General features: G+C 40.3%; 1 protein-coding gene across 1 annotated transcript in view; it reads right to left on the reverse strand.

The window, feature by feature from the left end:
• The window catches only part of sema3c (semaphorin 3C), a 44,773-nt gene that overhangs the window by 5,047 nt on the left and 21,022 nt on the right, over window positions 1–18,704 (reverse strand). Inside the window, exons 3-17 of the mRNA XM_023952565.1 lie at window positions 15,514–15,674; window positions 15,021–15,083; window positions 11,710–11,829; window positions 10,397–10,487; window positions 8,713–8,832; window positions 8,492–8,634; window positions 8,295–8,409; window positions 7,773–7,842; window positions 6,120–6,264; window positions 5,321–5,543; window positions 3,960–4,048; window positions 3,014–3,055; window positions 2,638–2,795; window positions 1,999–2,066; window positions 717–847 (exon numbers count right to left, since the gene is read on the reverse strand). Coding sequence (XP_023808333.1) covers window positions 717–847; window positions 1,999–2,066; window positions 2,638–2,795; window positions 3,014–3,055; window positions 3,960–4,048; window positions 5,321–5,543; window positions 6,120–6,264; window positions 7,773–7,842; window positions 8,295–8,409; window positions 8,492–8,634; window positions 8,713–8,832; window positions 10,397–10,487; window positions 11,710–11,829; window positions 15,021–15,083; window positions 15,514–15,674 — 1,739 coding nt within the window. The remainder of the gene's footprint in view (window positions 1–716; window positions 848–1,998; window positions 2,067–2,637; window positions 2,796–3,013; window positions 3,056–3,959; window positions 4,049–5,320; window positions 5,544–6,119; window positions 6,265–7,772; window positions 7,843–8,294; window positions 8,410–8,491; window positions 8,635–8,712; window positions 8,833–10,396; window positions 10,488–11,709; window positions 11,830–15,020; window positions 15,084–15,513; window positions 15,675–18,704) is intronic.

Genomic DNA, 18,704 nt, shown 5'->3' on the forward strand with positions numbered 1-18,704 from the left:
GGCACGGCAATTCACAGGTTTCCAGCTGGTACAAACTCTGTGAAATAATAGATAATTGTAAACTGATATCGCTGGCGCAGATTTTTCTCTCTAAGCACTGCTACTACTGCGCGCTTCTGGCATCGCATCGCGCCCGAGAAGGACTGGTCTAATGAAAAAAAAAGTATAATTAAAGATTTGTCTGCGAGCCACATGTGACCATCAAAAGAGCCAGATATGGCTCGCGAGCCATAGGTTCCCGACCCCTGTTTTAGATCAAAATGAGTCACAGCAACAGATTCTCTAAATTCCTTTTTATTAAAAAAATGCAAATTATTCCTTTTTCTACTCCTTGTTTTGTAAACTAATCCATAAACTACAATTATTTCTATCTAGATGTAGTTGTCTTAAGCTTGATTTAATTTCACAGTCTCCACAGGGATCTCAGGATTTAAAGTTTGCCAGATATTTAAACAATGTCACACCCACTGAGAATCCAGTCATTAGCCAGGGCCCGTATCGTGTTTGATTTGTGTCAGAGCGTCTAATGAAGCTCCTCTGCCAATAATCTGTCAAAATATTACAAGCACACATGAGCTCATATCGAAACAATCACTGGATCTGCCTCTCAGGAGATATCCACGCCGTCCTTGGCTGTACATGAGCTGGTCATAAAAACACAGGTCAAACGTCTGTTATCTATAACAGACGTTTGACCTCCTCCGAATCAGACTGACCTCCTTCCTTCTGTCGTTGTCTCTCTGGATGAGCCAGCGAATAGACGCCTGCGGAGACTTGGGCTGACACTCCAAGAAGGTGGTGTTGTTTTTCACGCCATACTGCATCATCTCCACGGCGTTCCTGTAGGCTGGTGCACAGACACGCGGTGGGAGTCACGTCGGACGTCACTCGCTGACAGACACGGAGCTCACAGATGGACTGGAGTCTGGCCTCGTGTCTCAAGGGTCACCGTGAAACGCTGACAGAAAGCCTTTTTTGGCAAATTAAGCCACGCCTACAAGCCCATTTTTATACATCACTGTTGTCCATCTAAGTCATTTAGCTGTCAGCTCACCCATCAGCTGGATGGATGACAGGGTTAGGCCTCATTAGCTGCAGCGGCCATATGGCGGCTTCACTTCATTTACACACTTCAACTCCAAGGCTCAAATTTCCTGATTTCATTAAACAGATCTTTACATTTGAGGCGTTTGTGCAGGTTCTCGAGTCTGGGATGAGGATAAACCCTGCAGAACAGGAACATAATTAACACGCCGGAACAACCCGTTTGTCAGGATATGTGGAGTCGGTCTTTGTCAACAGGGATTGAGCCTTTAACACCTGAGATGTCTCAGGTGTTAAAGGCTCAATGTTATTCCAACAAATTCAACGCGGGAAGAAAGCAGCTTTGCATTTTAGTTTGTTCACGTTAAATACGATGACACTTTATTCGTGTCACAAATCATCGAAAGGCTGCTAGTCTCCGCCTCGGAATTACGTTGATAGCATACGCAGTCAAGGAGTTACTGTGGTTAAAAGAGTGTGTGCTGTTTAGGTGTCGCCGTCGACATCTGTACATCACAGAAGAGGTTCTGTCATGTCAGTTCCTGGGTGCTAAAAGAAGTAGGACTGAACCATTAAAAAATAAAAAGGGGGGGGGGGGTTTGTAAGCTGTTACGGAGTTGAACAAAACTGGTGCAGTTTTAGACATAATTCCTATATTTTTCTCATTTTTCCTTTTTAGAGAAAAGTAGAAGGATTATATTATCAAAAGAGCTTACCATTATTATTTGTTTCAATTTCACTCAATGAAAAAGTAACTGGTTGGTTTGGAGATAAAATGTAATAAAGTAGAGTTTAAGGAGGTTATTTCATTTCATTTTTAGGTAATTTCAAAATGCATTTTGTGCATCTAATATGAAAATCCTGGAGGTAAAACTGATTTCAGATAATCACTCACAAATAATTAGCAGACAACTGAATTTCAATCCTGTTTCTATGCAGAAAATGACTGAATACCTTTTAAATTGAATCCCCTGCACTGGGTGAGAGGATTCCCGTGCATGACATCCTGCCTCCTGCTTCTTCTGCAAAAAAGGGGGACAAGAAATGTGGGCTCAAAGCAGGAATTTAAGGGGAAAAAAACATAGTGATGGTTAAAGTAGCTGTCAGAGAAACACTGTGATGCTTTTCCAGTCACTGGAGCACACTCATGCTTGACAGCTTGAGGGAGTGAGCATGTAAACAGATGACACATTTCAGGCAGAGGAGAAAAAAAAGCCTGCTTTGGTTCCAGGACCAAATCTGACCCGAGTCTGACTCAGCTGTCAGGAGGCCCAGTGGAATCGGTTTAGAGGCAACGAGTTGCTCTCACTTTCTATTGTGGGTTTTGTCTGAACCATAGGAGGAAAATAATACCAGCTGGAGCAGAGACAAACCAAGACTGAACTTCAGGATCAACTTGAATCTAATATTTGTTCACATTTGAGAACTTTAGTCCACCGGCAAACAGGTGAAACATCTGAACTTGTGTTTCTCCAACGCCTGCAAGGGTTCAGAAAAGCCAACAATGGCAATGTCAACATCCATGAACACACAGGAACAACCTGGAACAACAAACACTGCTGCGAATCAAAGACTTGGACCGCATCGGTTCACCTTTTTCCAGTGGGATAGAAGCGAGAGCAGCTCAGGCCGTCCCACGCGCAGTAGGGGTCTCTGGCGAGGCAGCAGTCGGCGCACGCCGAGCCGTAGGCATGGCAACGGTGCAGGGAGACCTGGGAGACCCCAAACTCGGAACTGACGTACAGCTGTTGCTGCAAAGCAAACAGTTCAAATGTCAGCCCCTTTGTTTGTCTTAATAAGTCTGACAGGAAAATGAGGCGGAGAGGAGAAACAATTATGGCTTATTATTATTATTTCCTCACCGCTGGGGCGGCTTATTGACACTACACAGCGGCCAAAGGCAACAGTTTCCTCATTAAAATGAGTCAATATCACTAAATACACAGGAGGGGGTATTAAACACACTTACTTTTTTAGAGGAAATCCGTAGGTTTGTAACAGGAGCTTGGTTCTGGCAAAAAAAAAAAAAAAAAAAAAAAAGCAGCTGTCATTATTAAAAACACGACTTGGAAAACAGACATTTTAGGAGAAAGCTAATAAAAATGTAATCAGTGCCGCGCAAATAAATACCGTAATCATCTAAATGCAACTGAAACATGATTTTTGAAGTTTATTATTTAGATTAAGCTGGTTTACGTCTTATTTTTGTGATATTCTTTTTTTTTTATGTCGACAAGGAGTCAAATACCAGAATTATATATGGTGTACCACAGGGATCTACGCCGAACCCCATGCATTTCATCATTTTTTTCTTTGTTTTTAAAAAGACGAGTTCAAAATTAGAGTGTAAATGTTTCTTTATGCTGATGATATCCTGTTGTCAGATTAGAAACTAACATAATTATGTGTAAAGATAAGGTTTTGATTGTTTATAACTTTATTTAACCTAATTTAGCTCAAATGCACGCTGGTGTTTTTGGCGCCTCAAAGATAATTCTTTCATTATTCTGCTCCTAACATCGACCTGGACACACCCTTTTGAGGTTCCGCCCCTCTGTTACATGTGAGTCTTTCCCTCCCACTGCCACCTTGTGCTTCATCAGCCTGATGGTTCTCTGTCCAGGCCTTTTCTGGGGCATCAGATGTTTTTTTCTACAGAATCCGTCAGCCTACAGCTGCAGCTCCAGATCAAAGCATCTGCTTTTCCCATCACAGGGCGATCCCACTTTTCCTGATTTCAGACACGTGTGGAGGTTCAGCCGGAGCGAGAAGCAGATTTTTCCTGAACACTAGCGTGTTTCCCATCAAACTCTTGAGCACCACCCAGCTTTTATCTGTCTGCTCTTGGCCTTTGTGTTGCAGCCGAGGGAGATAGAAAAAAACAACAAAAAAGGTGAGGAACAGGGTCAGCACACCTTAAACACTTCCAGCTCTTCCAGGATCAGATCTTCGTGCAGGGAGTGATTGCTTGGCAGTGCAATCACCTTCTGAACTGTACCTTTGTCTGGGTGCAGAAAGAGAGGTTGTGAGTTGAAACCGCACACGGGCAATCAACAGTAACATCTCAACAATCATCAGGCAGTGAAAAAAAACAGATCATTAAGTCTAATGTCTGTTTTTCTTTTGTTCAAGCTCATAAATTAGGCTTTCCAGAGGTACAACAGATGTACTATCAAAATAAAAGTTAATAACGGCTCCTGCTAAAAGCAAGTCCCCCTTCCCCTTCCTGGAGACAAAGCGGCGTTGAAGGAGCAGATATGACGAGACGGCCCTGGCCTCCTCAAGAATTCGAGCAGAAGGACCAGACTGGAGAAGGCTGTTCAGTATACACAAGCAGAGGCTGCAGAGAGTCCCTGAGCAGTTTGCAGAATATTAATGTGCACACGTGGATGCGTTTAGGCAGGAAAAGCAGACCTTTTTTTCTGCTCAGAAATACACATTACTCTGTTAAAAGCATCAAAACAGGCTGGAAAAAAACTCCACAGCTTTTGCAGAATTGAAACTTGTTTCTTCAATCTAAACCTTCAGCCTTTACCTACTGACTGATTTTAAGGTGTAACTTCATATATTGATGCAGTTAACTCTCAAAGGCTTCACAGTGACTTCTGTAACATCTTTTTGTTGCATTTAAAATCCACATTTTCTGGAGAAGCTTTTATTTTTTGTCTTTAAAACCATGGCAGTCTCTTTTGGCTTGTTCAACAAAATAAAAGCCCAAAGTCCCCTCTCCTATCTCTGCTGTGACATTTCCATTATTCATGACCCGACGTTGTTATCCGTTTATCAGATAACCAGTTGCATCAAAAAGAGTCCAAAAATCATTTACTGACATCAGCAGAAAGTCAGACGAAAAGGAACCCAACCGGCTTTGTCACAAGCCTGCAAGTGTGTACCAGAGCCCAATCATTAAACTCTACTTTATTACATTTTATATTTATTGCACTTTTGTCATAAGGAAAGCCAAGTGCTGCAAATACACCATATAAATCATGCAAATAGATATTAAAAAATAACATTTTTTTCACATATTCCTGCTAAAGCAGCATGACAAGTCAAATTCAATGACTTTTTAGGGTGAATTTGGAGCACAGTAAATGTTATTGCCACACTTTAGAGAGTATATCATTATAACATGTATTTATTTAAAATAAGATACTAGGTTTGCAAACTTGATTTGTGCTTGTTTTAATCATTTTCAGGAGCTTAAGATGACATTTGATTGTGAAACTTCTCCTGTTTTCCACGCACAGCAGGTTGTGTGGACGTGGTTGTGTACCTGTGCCCAGGAAAAGCACTTGGTAGCTGCCGTCAGCAGCCAGGACCTGGTCCACGGCCACAGAGGTGTATCTGTAGCCGGCGTTGGTGCGAACCACCAGAGGCCTCCTTCCCACTGGGTAGATGGGGTTGAACATGACCGGGTGGTTGCGGACAAAGTTCACCACGTCGTCTGGGAACTCCTTTGTTGTGTGCAAGTCAGGAGTGAAAGCTCCACCAGGACACTGAAGAAAGACAGGATCTTCAATCAGCAATAAGGCCAGTATAATAAACAATATTAACTTTAAATGGTTGAGTATTTACATTAAAAAAAAAGTGAATTTTAATTAATTGTTGCACATTTTTAGTGTAAAATCTAGCTGTTGGTTATCTTTAAGTATAATTTTAATTCTTTTTTTGCATAAAACATCTACAAAAGTGTCTTGTATGTATTAAAATATTTAGATTAGTGTTCTAGTTATTTATATATATATATATATATATATATATATATATATATATATATATATATATATATATATATATATATATATATATATATATATATATATGTCATGTGGGACAACCTTGTCATGTGTCATGTGGGACAACCTATATATATATATATATATATATATATATATATATATATATATATATATATATATATATATATATATATGGGGGAAAAGAGTCTATTTAAGTCTAAGATTTACTTTTTGCAGTGCAGAATCAGATCATATAAAAAACTTCAAATTTGCCCTCTTCCCCCCCTCATATTTGAGTTGAGAGCAGCAACTAAAGGCCGGAAATGGGCTTACCGTTCCAGGCCTTGGGTAGGGGATCCGGCCCTGGAATGCCACCCACTGAAAATTGGGGCCCTCTCTGTGAGCGAAGGGCCCGTTAAAGACGGTGAGGATGTCCGCCATGTTGTAGACGCACACGGCTGAGCCTTTAAAAACAGAGCTGAGGACAGAAGAGGCAGGCGGTGAATGAAATGATGAAACGATGCCAATCTGCTGCTGTTGCTAAAGATGGAGTTCTGGAGTCTGGGAGGATACTGTCATGCACCAGTGGGAGCCGCTCACCTTTTTCTCGCCGATTTGTGATGTAGTTTGGCTCTGACAGTTCAAACGACAATGCTTAGCATATAAAAGGGTCTTTGTTGGGAGAGGAAGTAATGTGGCACGCAAACAGATTATTTAAATCACACGTTAAACTCAAAATATGCTGCCATTAAGCTCTGGTAGATGATTTTTAAAAAAGTTAGTCATGTATGCTCTTGTCTTTAACTAACATTTACACAGTCACATCTGTTCCAAGGTGAAAATAATTCAATTAAATGAACTAATTTGTCTGGAAATTCAATGGGAGGTCAAAGGTCAAGGCAGGATTGAACAAATACTTTTTTTTCTCATAAATCTTTTGAAATGCAAGTCGTACTTAGCACAGGAATTCTTCCAAACTGACCGGAAAATGATTTTTTTTTTTATAACTAAACCTAATATAAAAACTAATGAAATGCATGTTGGGTAAATTATTTCTTTGCTGTGGCGATCCTTCTCAGCATTACAATTTGTTTTTCAGAAAATTACATCTTTATTTCCTTTTAATTCCTCCTTTGGAAAGCGGTTTGTGGCAACACAAAAGCTGAAAAGAAAATGTATGAGCAACAGCAGAAAAAAGCTGTTTGACAGTTTGGAAGATGAGCTTTGGCAAAGTGTTTTGGCACAAAACCTCAGATCTACTGTTCAGCCAGCACATACAAGCTCCTTGGAAAGTTTTTTCTTGAAAAGAAACTAGCTAGCAACTTGGTTTGGTTCTCCACTTTTTTTTCAACAAATCGCACTAAATGTATGAGGTTTCATGTTTATCTGATGTTCAGATAGTCTTTTCAAAATTGAATACTTGAAGAAAAAAAAATCATAGTAAGTATGTATTCAATTTATAGTTTAGCTTCTCTTACTAATGCTAAGTATCCTTTGGCTTTTGGGCTGTGCTTTTCTCTTAAATATTCCCATGTCTTCAGCAGCTCAAATTGTTATATTAGTGAACATAAATATATACATGCACACATATGTAAAAATGATTCATATGACATTTGGTTCAGTGCACAAAAGGGATTGGAATTTGCCTCTACATAAAAGTGTCACGTTAAAATTATCCTCGTGCTGGAAGCGCTTAAACCTCAGCGACATCAGAACACTCATACTACGCTTCTGGAAGACATTCAGGAACAGATCTCCTGTCACACTATCCCTGTGGACAACAGGCGATCCAAAGGAAAGAACATCAAAATGGATGCCATGTGGTAAAGCAACCAAGAGGATGTATAATTGCTCATCACAGCTGTTGTCCCACATGACATGTGACGTCTCCATGTTTGCAGATGCATCTTCCTCTGCAGACATTGAGGGATTCACATGACCACTGAGGCCTGCGAGGAATGTCACAGTCGGCTGCATCCGTCTTACCTTGTAGATGTGAAGACCCCGAACACCAACAGGCCCTTGGGTTGCTCGGTTTCCAGCAAAAACACACTCTCTGTGGGAGGAAACACACATGTGCTTACATGGATAATTGCAAGTGCCTTTTCTTGTAAAAAATAGGCAACAAATTTCCCACTTTTTCTTGCTGGCAGAGATTGCCGAAAGGCCATGTGTGCATGACTTATTACATGTCTCCAACTGATAGATTGAGCTTGTTAAATCAATAGATGGTGCTTGTGGATACTATGTTCGGAAAAGTACTGGACTAATGTGGTCAGATATGAACTTAAAGTCACCGAAAGCAACATGGCAGCTGCTTTGAAATGAGTCAACGGGCTTAAATCCCAATCCAGACAAAACACAGGACTGTTTATGGAGAAAGCAGCCACTCAAAGTGAGGAAGATTTTTTCTCAGACATGTTTGAAACTACAAATTTTGCTCAATCATCTTCCATGGGGCAAGTGACCAGAAAGAAAAACAACTGTAGGGAGTCCGTTTTGACACACCAAGTTCATCAAAGTGGGTCTCTGTGCCGTCCTCCTCCAGCACGGAGCACACCATCCTTGCTTTGAGGAAGGTGGTCCACTTGTTCACGAGGCTGCGCTGTCCACCGATGTCGTTCTGCAGACATAAGCTGTAGGTAGGAACTCAATACCGAACACACGGGAGGATTGATCGATCCCGCTGAAGCAAGGGCACCTACTGGACACACTCTGGCAACCATGGTGTGGATATTTTTAGTGTTCCCGCTGTTGTCTGTCAGCCTTTCCCGGAAAAAGAAGTAGAGTTTTGCATCGTTCGGGTCTGTTCCGTCCGGAAGGAGGTGGGCATCGATAAAGAAAGGCTCTGACAGAAACAGAAAAGAGGAGACAGGCTTGCTTTGAGTTAATTCACCAGTTTATTAGGCCGGTGAAGGGTGCTCACCGCTGAGCCATTTGGAGTTGTGCTGATCTGTTCGCACTGGGTTCCTCTTGGTCAGGCTCCTGAAGATGGCAGCATCCGTCCCCATGAAGTCGATGTACACGCCTGAGAACAGCTCCTGGTCTGTGTGCACACAAACAAGTTGGTTTGACAGGTTCTCATCCTAAACACTAACCGCGGTCAGACGATCAGAGCTGATTGAAATAGTCGTTTATCTCCTGCTGCTGTTAACTGCCTCATGTCATTTCCTCTGCCCTATCAGTTCATCATCTATTTGCTACCAACTGTGTGCTTTGGGAGTTGTGTAGTCATTTTGTATTCCCACAAAGTGTTGACAGGTCCCAGACAGTCTCAGAGGGGCCAAATCAAGTGAACGAAAAGCAGAAACAAAGTTTTAATTGAGTCCCTAAACTCCCAGGGAGCGTCCTCAGAGACTCAGAGTGCTGCATCACCACGCCGGCAGAACTTGATCTTCCCTGGATCCGGCAGAGCCCTCGCTCTTCCTCTGATGAGCTGCTGCTGATGCGGCGATGCTCAGGTGTCGGGGAGCGGAGTAACTCTACACCTGTTATCTGAGAAGGGATCAGAGGTTTGGCCTGAAGGAGACGCCGCCTCCTGTGTTTACAATGTGCAAAGAAAAAAAAACCACACCATCTCTTCACAGCAGATGACTTTTCTGAACTGCTGCAAAGTGAGGTTTATTTGTCTGAATGTGGTGCTAACTGAAGTGACTAATAATACATTTTATTAATGCAACATAAAAAACAAAACATATTCATTCAGAGTTCAGGAATAACATGTTTAATACATTAATAAAAAAAAGAAAAAAGGTTCTTAGAGGATATTAATTTTTTTGCCATTTTGAACGACGCAGGGCTAAATTAAAAAAAGTCCTAGAATTCGGAATCAGTAAAAATAACTCCAAATAATGCAATTCCAAGAGATTCTGATTTGGAGAAAAGTAGCTTTGAGGCATTATGCAATACTTTACAGTAGCGAAGTGTTACTGCAGCTAAAGCAATCTCACTCTGAGAAAAAGCTGCGTCAGAATCCAATGGAACATATTTAATATAAATAGTTTAACCTAAAATCCAAAAGGGGTTTATACAAATATACACCTCGTGTGTCAGAAGATTTTTAAGCCCCTTTTTAAACAGTTAAATCTGTTCAACACAAGAGTCTTCATCTCTTATCTGTTTGTTCACCTGCTTGGTGGGACAAGTAAAAAAACAAACAAATATTGGAACTACACTAATTGCGTAGGCAGTCGAAGATTTACAATAGGTCAACAGTGTGTATGAATTTGTACCACAGCTCTAGTTTTAAGTAATGCTTTTATTTACCACACAGAATCCCCTAAAAGTATTGATACAGTTTTATTTAGAAGAAATATATAGCTAACATATTGATTTATTCAGCAGCACCCTGTTGGCTACTTGTTTTAAAAAAATCGTTTAATCATCCACCTTTCTCTTTGCCTTTTAGTCCTTTACTTGATAAAAAACTTAAATTATCGTGAAAGTACAGAAAGGACAGCTAAATCCTGTGAAGTTGGACTTTTTCTCTGCCTTCTACCAAAGTTAAAGGAAAATGAAAGCTGAAACATGCGATTACCATCAGATCTGAAATAAAGATGTAGTGAATTCACACCAAAAAAAGAGCTGTGGAGTTAGACGAAGGGACTTACTGATCATGACAGAGACTGTATTCACTTGAGGATTGAAGGAACATCTCCCTTTTCCCGGTTCACTCCGGGAGTCAATGAAGAACACTTGTTCCTGTCACAGACAGAAGGACAAATACAATAAATAAATCCATTCAGTGAAATACAGAACATCATAACTAACTGCTTGAACAAAACCCCCCAAAATGTAGAAGTAGCCTTTCCTTTGGATACAACGAGCCTCCATGGATCATATGGGCTCTTAATGAAACATTCCAGTCTGCAGAAAGAGGATTTTTTCTGCTGATGTGTTCCATAGATGCACCATCTGTCAGCTTCAGGTGGAGAAGCTGCCAAGTTTCAACCTCTCCATGTGGCAAAGCTGGGGATGAATCTACATTTCTTCAGCTCTGATGGAGCTGCCAGGAAGATCAGAGGAGGTGTCTGAAATTCTCTGGTGACATTATTGTTGATCTAAAATGTTAAACTCATTTACTGAGACAAAATTCAAAAATATATCTAAAAGCTCCAGTGTTTTTCTCTTCTCAAACATATCCATATCACTTACTAAGAGCAAAGGTCCTCTCTAAGCCTGCTGTCTCCTCTCCAGAACATCTTTTTACACTTCACAGATCTCCTCCGACATGGTTAAAGCTGCAAATAGAGCCGGCTGCCTTTCAAACAAAAACCCCGAATGACAAAAAGCTCTCCAGTAAGGAGAGCGCCTGCTTTTCTGCACTTTGGAGTGGTTAGCAGCCTTCTGCAGGTGAAGATTCTTCTCTTCTTCTTCTTCTGTAGCGCAGAAGCAGCTCTCCACTCTTTGTTTCACCCTTATATTCTAATCAAACTGCCTTCCTTGACACTCGACGCCGATCAGGTTTCATACTTTTAACACCATATGTTGACACTTAACAGTGTGATAATCGAAACGAGCCGTGTTGTGATAATAACAATTTATTCAATGTTTTGCCATCTGGAGAATTAAATTAAAAGAGAAAAATTGAGAAGTAAAAAGGAGGAAAAGAATATTAGAGACAAAGTCGCATAAAAGAAACAAACTCCAGTGATGCTTATGGTTCTAGTGTGAAACCGCCTCAAAACTGCATCTGTGTTGGTTCTCCAAAGCTCTGTAGTATAAATGAAACCCCCCAGACAGTAAGTGCCTCCTTCATGTTTCATGTAGGAAAGGATGCGCCATTTCCCGGCCTTTCTACTGGCAGATAGAGCTCCTATCCTGCTGTGGAGGCAGCAGCGTGGGTGAAATCAGAGACACAAAAGATTCATTTCTTTGGTGAACCTTCAGCTCTAACAAGCTGAATCCATCCTGCCAAACACACCTCAGGTCTGCGTCCGCGGTTGATGAACACGCAGACGGGACTGTAGGCGCCGCTGCCGCACATGAACATATGGGTTCTGTTGTACGGCTGCACCACCCGGATGAAGTTCCCACAGCCGTGCTGGAGACACAAAAGGGAGGAAGGTTCCTGTGATCACGACTTTGGGAAAATGTTAACGGCATTTTGTATCACATAAAAAAAAACAATCATGTTCTCTTATATCTTAAACTTTGATACAAATCTTCAAACCTTCAACTACTACAGAGCTCAGCCAGATGCCGACGATGATGAGGGGGCGGGAAAAACTTTTAAAATCTCTGCTTGGCTCTCTGTGTGATTCAGTATTGATTTGAAGGTTGTTTTTTTTAGTTTTGTTTGTTTATTAATGTTTTTATGGTCTTGGGCTGCCATCTCAAAGGATTTCACAGCATGAGGCCTGGTATGAGAACTGGACCGAGTGAGTGTATGACGTCATCCATAGAAAATAAGATAAGATAAAGACACTTTATTGATCCCAGCTATGTAATTTGGTTGTTGCAGTGACTGTAAACAGGCTCAATAACAAACAAACAAACAATAAATGACAATGGTTTACTTCCTGCTTCAACGACGTGAAGTGTAAAGTTAAGCCAGTCGCCACTTTATCTCAATACAACTGCTGACATGTTGGAACCGGATGACGTCAGTCATCACTGATTTGTAAAGCACTTTGTGTTACATTTGTACGACAAGTGCTTTATAAATAAACTTCAATTTGATCCCAGGATGAAGCCAAATCCTCGCCGTCTTCGTCCTCACTATATCTTATGACATTGATGTGGCCTTGAGGAATCACACAAGCTCTGAAAACTGACAGGACAGGAGGAGAGCGGTCAGCCGCCTGCCAGCTGCTGCCCCTCTGAGGGTTTATCAGCAGAGTGTGTGAGCGTCTCATCTCTGCTATCACACCTTTATCTTATTTCTGCGCCGTTCCCTTTGTGAACACTCCCTCCTGATGTCTGAGAGCATCATCCTCCTTTTGTTTCTCTGAGGCTTAAGCAGAGCTCCCTTTATCACTGACCTACATGTTTTTGCACTGGCGCCCCCCTCTGGTGCTCCACTGAAGCACACATTTCATCAGAGTCAAGAATGTGAGCAGAAATGATAACAACAAAAAAGTTAAATAACAACAGCTGAGAAAGCTGGCTCCTCAAAGTGGATGATGGGTAGGAGAGGCCCCACAGCAGCTCCGGCTCGCCCAAATATTTGAGGAAGCGTGTCTGCAGCAGGCGCAGGATACCTTAGAGCAGCAGCAGCAGTCACTCCGTTTACTGGAAGCAGCGTCTCTATTTCTGGAACTAAACCCTGGTTCTCTGCATGAGTCAGAGGATGGATAGGTGGAGGGCACGCAGCAGAGAGGAGGTTTAGGCCTTTAACCCCGTGAAACATATTAATGTTTTTGCTGTTTAAGTTGATGTTAAATTAAGTGGAATCCTGTATCGTGTGGCACGTTAAAAATTAGTGACGTGTTTAAGCTTCCCCCTTAAAACCAGAAAGTTAGTGTCAGGACGCGTCGATTAAAATTAAAAAAGCAGATGCAGGATCACTTTTGTTGTTCAGCTTCATCAGATCTAGCAGGATTCATTAAGTGAAGCTCAGAATGTTATTCTAGGCTTTTATAGTTCAAATGACTATTTTTTAGGAAATCTATGAAAAAGTTTAAGGGCAACCATAACAGAAAATAAACAACCATTGCTTTTATGAGATGAAAGTCATAAAATTATGAGAAAAAATATCAAATTTTACAAGAATAAATACACAATTGTAATTTCGCAGGGAAAAAAACTCAGACTTTATTGAAATTAAAATTGCTATTTCATGAAGTAAAAAAGTAAAGCGGTTAGAAAATGTTACGATAAATTTTGTTATCGTAAAAGCTTTGACTTTTTCCACATAATTGCACAACTATATTTGCATGAAGTTTTTCTCATAATGGTACAATTTGTAAAATTTTACATTTTTAAATCATGACAGTACAATTGAACGATTTAATTCTAGTAAAAATATCAAATTGTTTTCTTTTACTGTACAACTTTTTCCTTGTTAAATTGAGGACAAGTTGACTTTTTTTATTATAATTAAATAAAATATAGAGCTATAACTTTTTTCTTGTAATTGTATGACTACTGTTAAATTTTGATTTAAAACAAAAATGATATGACTAACAAAAATTGTGAGCCGTTCAACATTAAAACGCTTTTTAAATATCTTTAACTTTGACCTAAATGCTCCTTTTTTTATAGTACAAACCCCAAATAAGTGATGTTAAGCTGTTATATTTTTAACAAATGTGCAGAAAATGAAGATTAAAGCTTCTGACAGACCCCCACTTGTAATCTTTTAAAGAAAAGAAACTCAAAACTTTCAAAAACTTCTTATGTTTGCTTCTTTATTTTTTTAGGGGTTTCGATCATGCAGCAATTTAAACCTTTTTTGAAACCATGGCGATGTGGAAACGATGCTCCTGTGCCTTTTCTACATGTTTTTGAGCCTGTAAGTGAAAACGTTAAGATTTCTGTCTGTGCAAACTGAGACCTCAGTTCCTGCAGGCGGGGTCGGTCTTTTTGGAGTCACTTGAGGATTTTTGTCTACCTGCGTCCTCGAGAATCTGGTGGCGGACACATGATAGCTTCCTCTGCCTGTCATGTTCGGGTTCTGCCGCCTTTGACTTATGACCCATCCAGCTGTGACCCTGGGAGTTGGAACAGTGGACTGGACTTTTTTTTCTTCTTCACAAAATAGCAAAGTTTCCACTCAATCCATTCAACTGCTAAAGTCTTGAGTCAAAAATGTTTGACCCAATCAAAAAAAACCTGGCATGGGTTTATTTGCTATGTTTTGTCAAGAATTTTCAACTAAATCAGAAGAATTTGTGCAAAATTAAATGATTTTAAGTTGAAAAACAGAAACATAATCAAAATTTCCAATTAAAAAAGCATTATTTTGCTTTTAGTTTGTCTTATGTCTTGTTGCAGAAAACCCCAGCTACCATCGTGTTTGAGACAGTTTTTTTTCATCCTATACATAATATATATTTTAATCTGGTTAAGATAAATATATATAAAAGATTTAAGCAGGATGGTGGAGAGAATTTACTAAGATAAGTTGACACTGAAAGAGAAAAGCTTTTTTTTTGTTTAGTTTCGAAGTTTGGACATTATTGGTGGGTTTCATTTTTTACAAGTTATTAGTAATATTTAATGATTTTGACCTAAAATGTGTGTTTTCATGTTGCATTTTATTCAAAAGAATGATGAATATGTTGTACTTACTGTTGGGTCCTTTCCTGCCATTTGACACTCTTCTATTTTGCTGGCAGACGCCGGCCAGAACACCTGGTGGCAGAATTTAAACGCACAGGTGAGCAGCACAACGTGAAAAAAAGGCAATAAAATTCATTTGCATACCAACAATTGTGGAAAATGAACAAAAACAGCTCAGTGGTGGGGAGCAAAACGTGTTTTTAAAACTGGGAGGGGTCAGTTTAAAGGTCTGTGAATATATTATGCCATTTATGGGGAAATAAATAGCTGCAGTGCAGCTCTCTGGGGGTAAAAAGCCTGAATGCTTTCCCATCTGTTTGTACCCTTTCAAGCCTTTCATTGAAATGGAGCATTCAGAACTGGTGGAGAGCTTTTTGAATCAGGCTAAATGCTGCTAAATGTTGGGTCGTTTACATATCATGAATTACAAAACTAAAAAGTCTACGACGATGCATGAACTTTCATAAGGAGAAAGAAACCTTAACCAGAAGCATCTGCTGACCTTCAGCGAGCCATGGGTGATGTTATTGATGTCCATGGAGAGGACGTGGTCCTTGCAGCCCACATACATCCTATCCTGGTCCTCGTCCATGTGCAGGATCCTGTAGTCCATGGGCTTGTCAGATATTCGATAGTGTTCAAAGGCCTGAGAGGCCTGAAGCTCTACGAGGATAGAAAAAAGCCCCCACAGAAGTTAGATTAAGTTCACACTGAATGGTGAAAGACGTCCGTTCCGTTTGACCCACCTGTACGGGGTCAAATCAGGATCAGATTAACGTGAATGAAAACCAAATTGTAAATTTGAAAAACAGTTTTTGACTAAAAAGGACACATGAAAGAAATACAAAAAATTTGATAAAAAATGTTTTACATTTAAAAAAATGCCCAAAAAGTGACTAAAATAAACCTATAAACCGGAAATTTTTACCAAATATACAAAAATGTTTTTTGTAACAGCTGCTGTTTTGTATTTTCATCTTTAGTTTTTTCATTTCTCTCATCCTTTAGCTTTGGCGGTTGATGCTAATTTTATGTGGGGGTGGGGCTTTGAGCCCATTGGCTACTGGGACATAGTTTTCATCACAGTGTTTCCTTGCTTTTTCCATCTATTTTTTTTTTGTGGTTGCTTTTATTCTGGCGTCTTATGACTTTTTTATTGTTGTTGCCCAATGTTATGTCTTTTTTGTTAAGCACCTTGTTTTCGACTCCATGTTGACGAAAAGTGCTGTATAAATAAAGCGATTGATTGGTAATGACGTTGGGTGCCAGAGGTTACGATGATGTCGTTTCCACTCCAAAACAGTCTGTTGTTGGCGCGTGTCCCCGATGTACCAAACCTCTCATATGAGAGAACTGGACGGCGTGAGTGTGACGTCACCCATAGAAGATGGTTTACTCCAACATATGGAAGTAAATTCAGTAGACATTTTTTCGCGCCATGTTGGACCCAGAAATTGTCCGTAAGCAGTGATTGGTCCAAGTCCGCCTGAGTTTCTATGGCGACCACTCTCGCCTATTGTGAGTGAGCTTGTTGGAAGTCCCTTCCACTCGAAAGCGGGGGACAGTAAATCTGTCAAAGGTTAAAACATCTGATGTGGGGGCCAGCAGGCAGTGCCTACTCATATTGAGGCATCTGATTGGTCAGTTTATAATTTGCACTAGAGAAAAAAGGAATGATCGAGAACACGTCATTAAGTCTTCAAACCAAGAATGTCTATTCTGACCAATAGCGTAACAGCTGTTTATTTTTCAATAGAAGTCTATAGGATTTTGGCTTCTTGGAGTCGGTGGACACTTCCTGTTTGGAACGCAAAGGGGGAGGAGGCACTCAGTCCAGTTCTCGTGTACAGTCTGAGGAGGGATGACACAGGCAGCGCCAACAACAGAAGCTGTTCTGGAGCGGAAATTACATCATCGTAACTTCTGTAACAAGATGTCAATCATATGCCTGTAGCCAATCGCATTCAAAGCCTCGCCCTCACGTCAAAATGGGCCAAACTCTGAAACTGTAAAATGGGGACTGAAAGCAAAGAGGGAGAGAACGAAAAATAAACAAGTGAAAAAAACAGAATAGCAGCTGTAATAAAAAAGACGATTTTTTTTTCATTTGTTAAAATGTTTTTGTGTGAAATACAAGTTTTCAGTATTTCTTTAAATTTTAAATATATATTTTTTCAAATTAACAATATGTCTATCAACTTTACAAATTTACATTTTATTCATTTCAAGTCAATCAAACCCCAAACACATAGATTAACAATGGAGGCTCAAATCTCCAGATCTGAAAACGTTGTGACTATGAGGATTTGAAGGCTCAGCTGCAGCCGTTTGCACAGAATCTCTCTGCAATAAGCGGACTGAAGGCTCACTAACAACACCAACTCATCACCTTCAGTCAAATCTGAGCTGCAATCTTTTCTGTCCACCAAAGAGGATTCTCTGAGCTGCAGTCATGACCACTTATGGCAATTTCTAGACTAAGAGATGGAGTTTGCAGATTAGCTGGAGGCTGAGAGCAAACAGACTCAAAGCCGATTCATCAGGGGAGCAGCCAGAAGGGGAGGCGAAAATTCAAGGATCCCGGAGGTTCTTGTGGTGAGAGTCAACACCGCCGTCCCTTAGGTCTGCAAGCTTTAGTCCACTTCAAGTGTTGCAGGGAAATTAAAAGCCTTTTATCTTCAGCTCAAATATTTTGTTAGAAGATACCGCTTGATTTAATTTAAAGGGTGAAAAGTTCACGCTGAACTTCGGACAAAAAAAATAAAATAAAACAGAACCTGTGGGACTTTCTCATAAGAAAAAAGGAGGCGTGTGTCAAAACGTTTCTACGAGTTCAAACAGCGGGTGAGAAAATGACACCTGAGCTCTGCAGAGGAGAAGAAGGAATTGCTCCTAATTCACAGCAATTTGAAGAAAAATACACAGAAATGCAATTTTGAGCTTAATGTTCTTTTTATAAAACATAAATGAAAAGAAAAATTAATTGGTGAGGTCAATTCTTAAAATTGTGAAAATCCTCCATCATTTTACCCTTTCCTATATACTCGGAGCACCATTGAACAATCATAAGAAAAATGTCACAGCACTAATACAAAAATGCTGCAATGTTGGAGGGAGATGGCATCAGTAAGCAGCGATTGGTCCGAGCTCCAATCAGGTGTGATCTTGTTGGAAGTCCACACCCCTACCACTTAAACTTGAGAGAACCTTTCAATCAAAAGCTTTCAAATGTTTGATTGAAACCACTTATTTAATTTGAGGCATCTTAGTGCTCAGTTTATAACTTAAATGACTTACAAAAAGAAGTATAATGACAAAAAATTTGAATTACTAAGAACGTAGATATCAGAGCAACAATGGGTATTATGAAAAATGAATGACTAATAGCTATTTATTTCTCTGTAGAGCCAGCAGGTACTTCCTGTTTGGGACGCTGGGAATGGGGGTGGGGGTTCACTTTGTGTCAGAGGTCGCCTCTGTTCTAGTTCATGCATATTTATCACATATTCAGTCAGCAGGGGGGACGTGGAAGCTGTGGGGGGTGGGTGGGGGGCGGGGGTGTGCATGAAGAGCTGTCTTTGTATCCCCCTCTTCTGATTAACAAACAGGTAGCTGCACTTTGCTGCAGTGCCTAAAGTCACGTTTGGACGACTGAGTGGCGTTTTCGCTTTTGAAGCCTTCAATGGCAGAGAG

This window comes from Oryzias latipes, chromosome 23, assembly GCF_002234675.1.
Source record: "Oryzias latipes chromosome 23, ASM223467v1".
NCBI lineage: Eukaryota > Metazoa > Chordata > Actinopteri > Beloniformes > Adrianichthyidae > Oryzias > Oryzias latipes.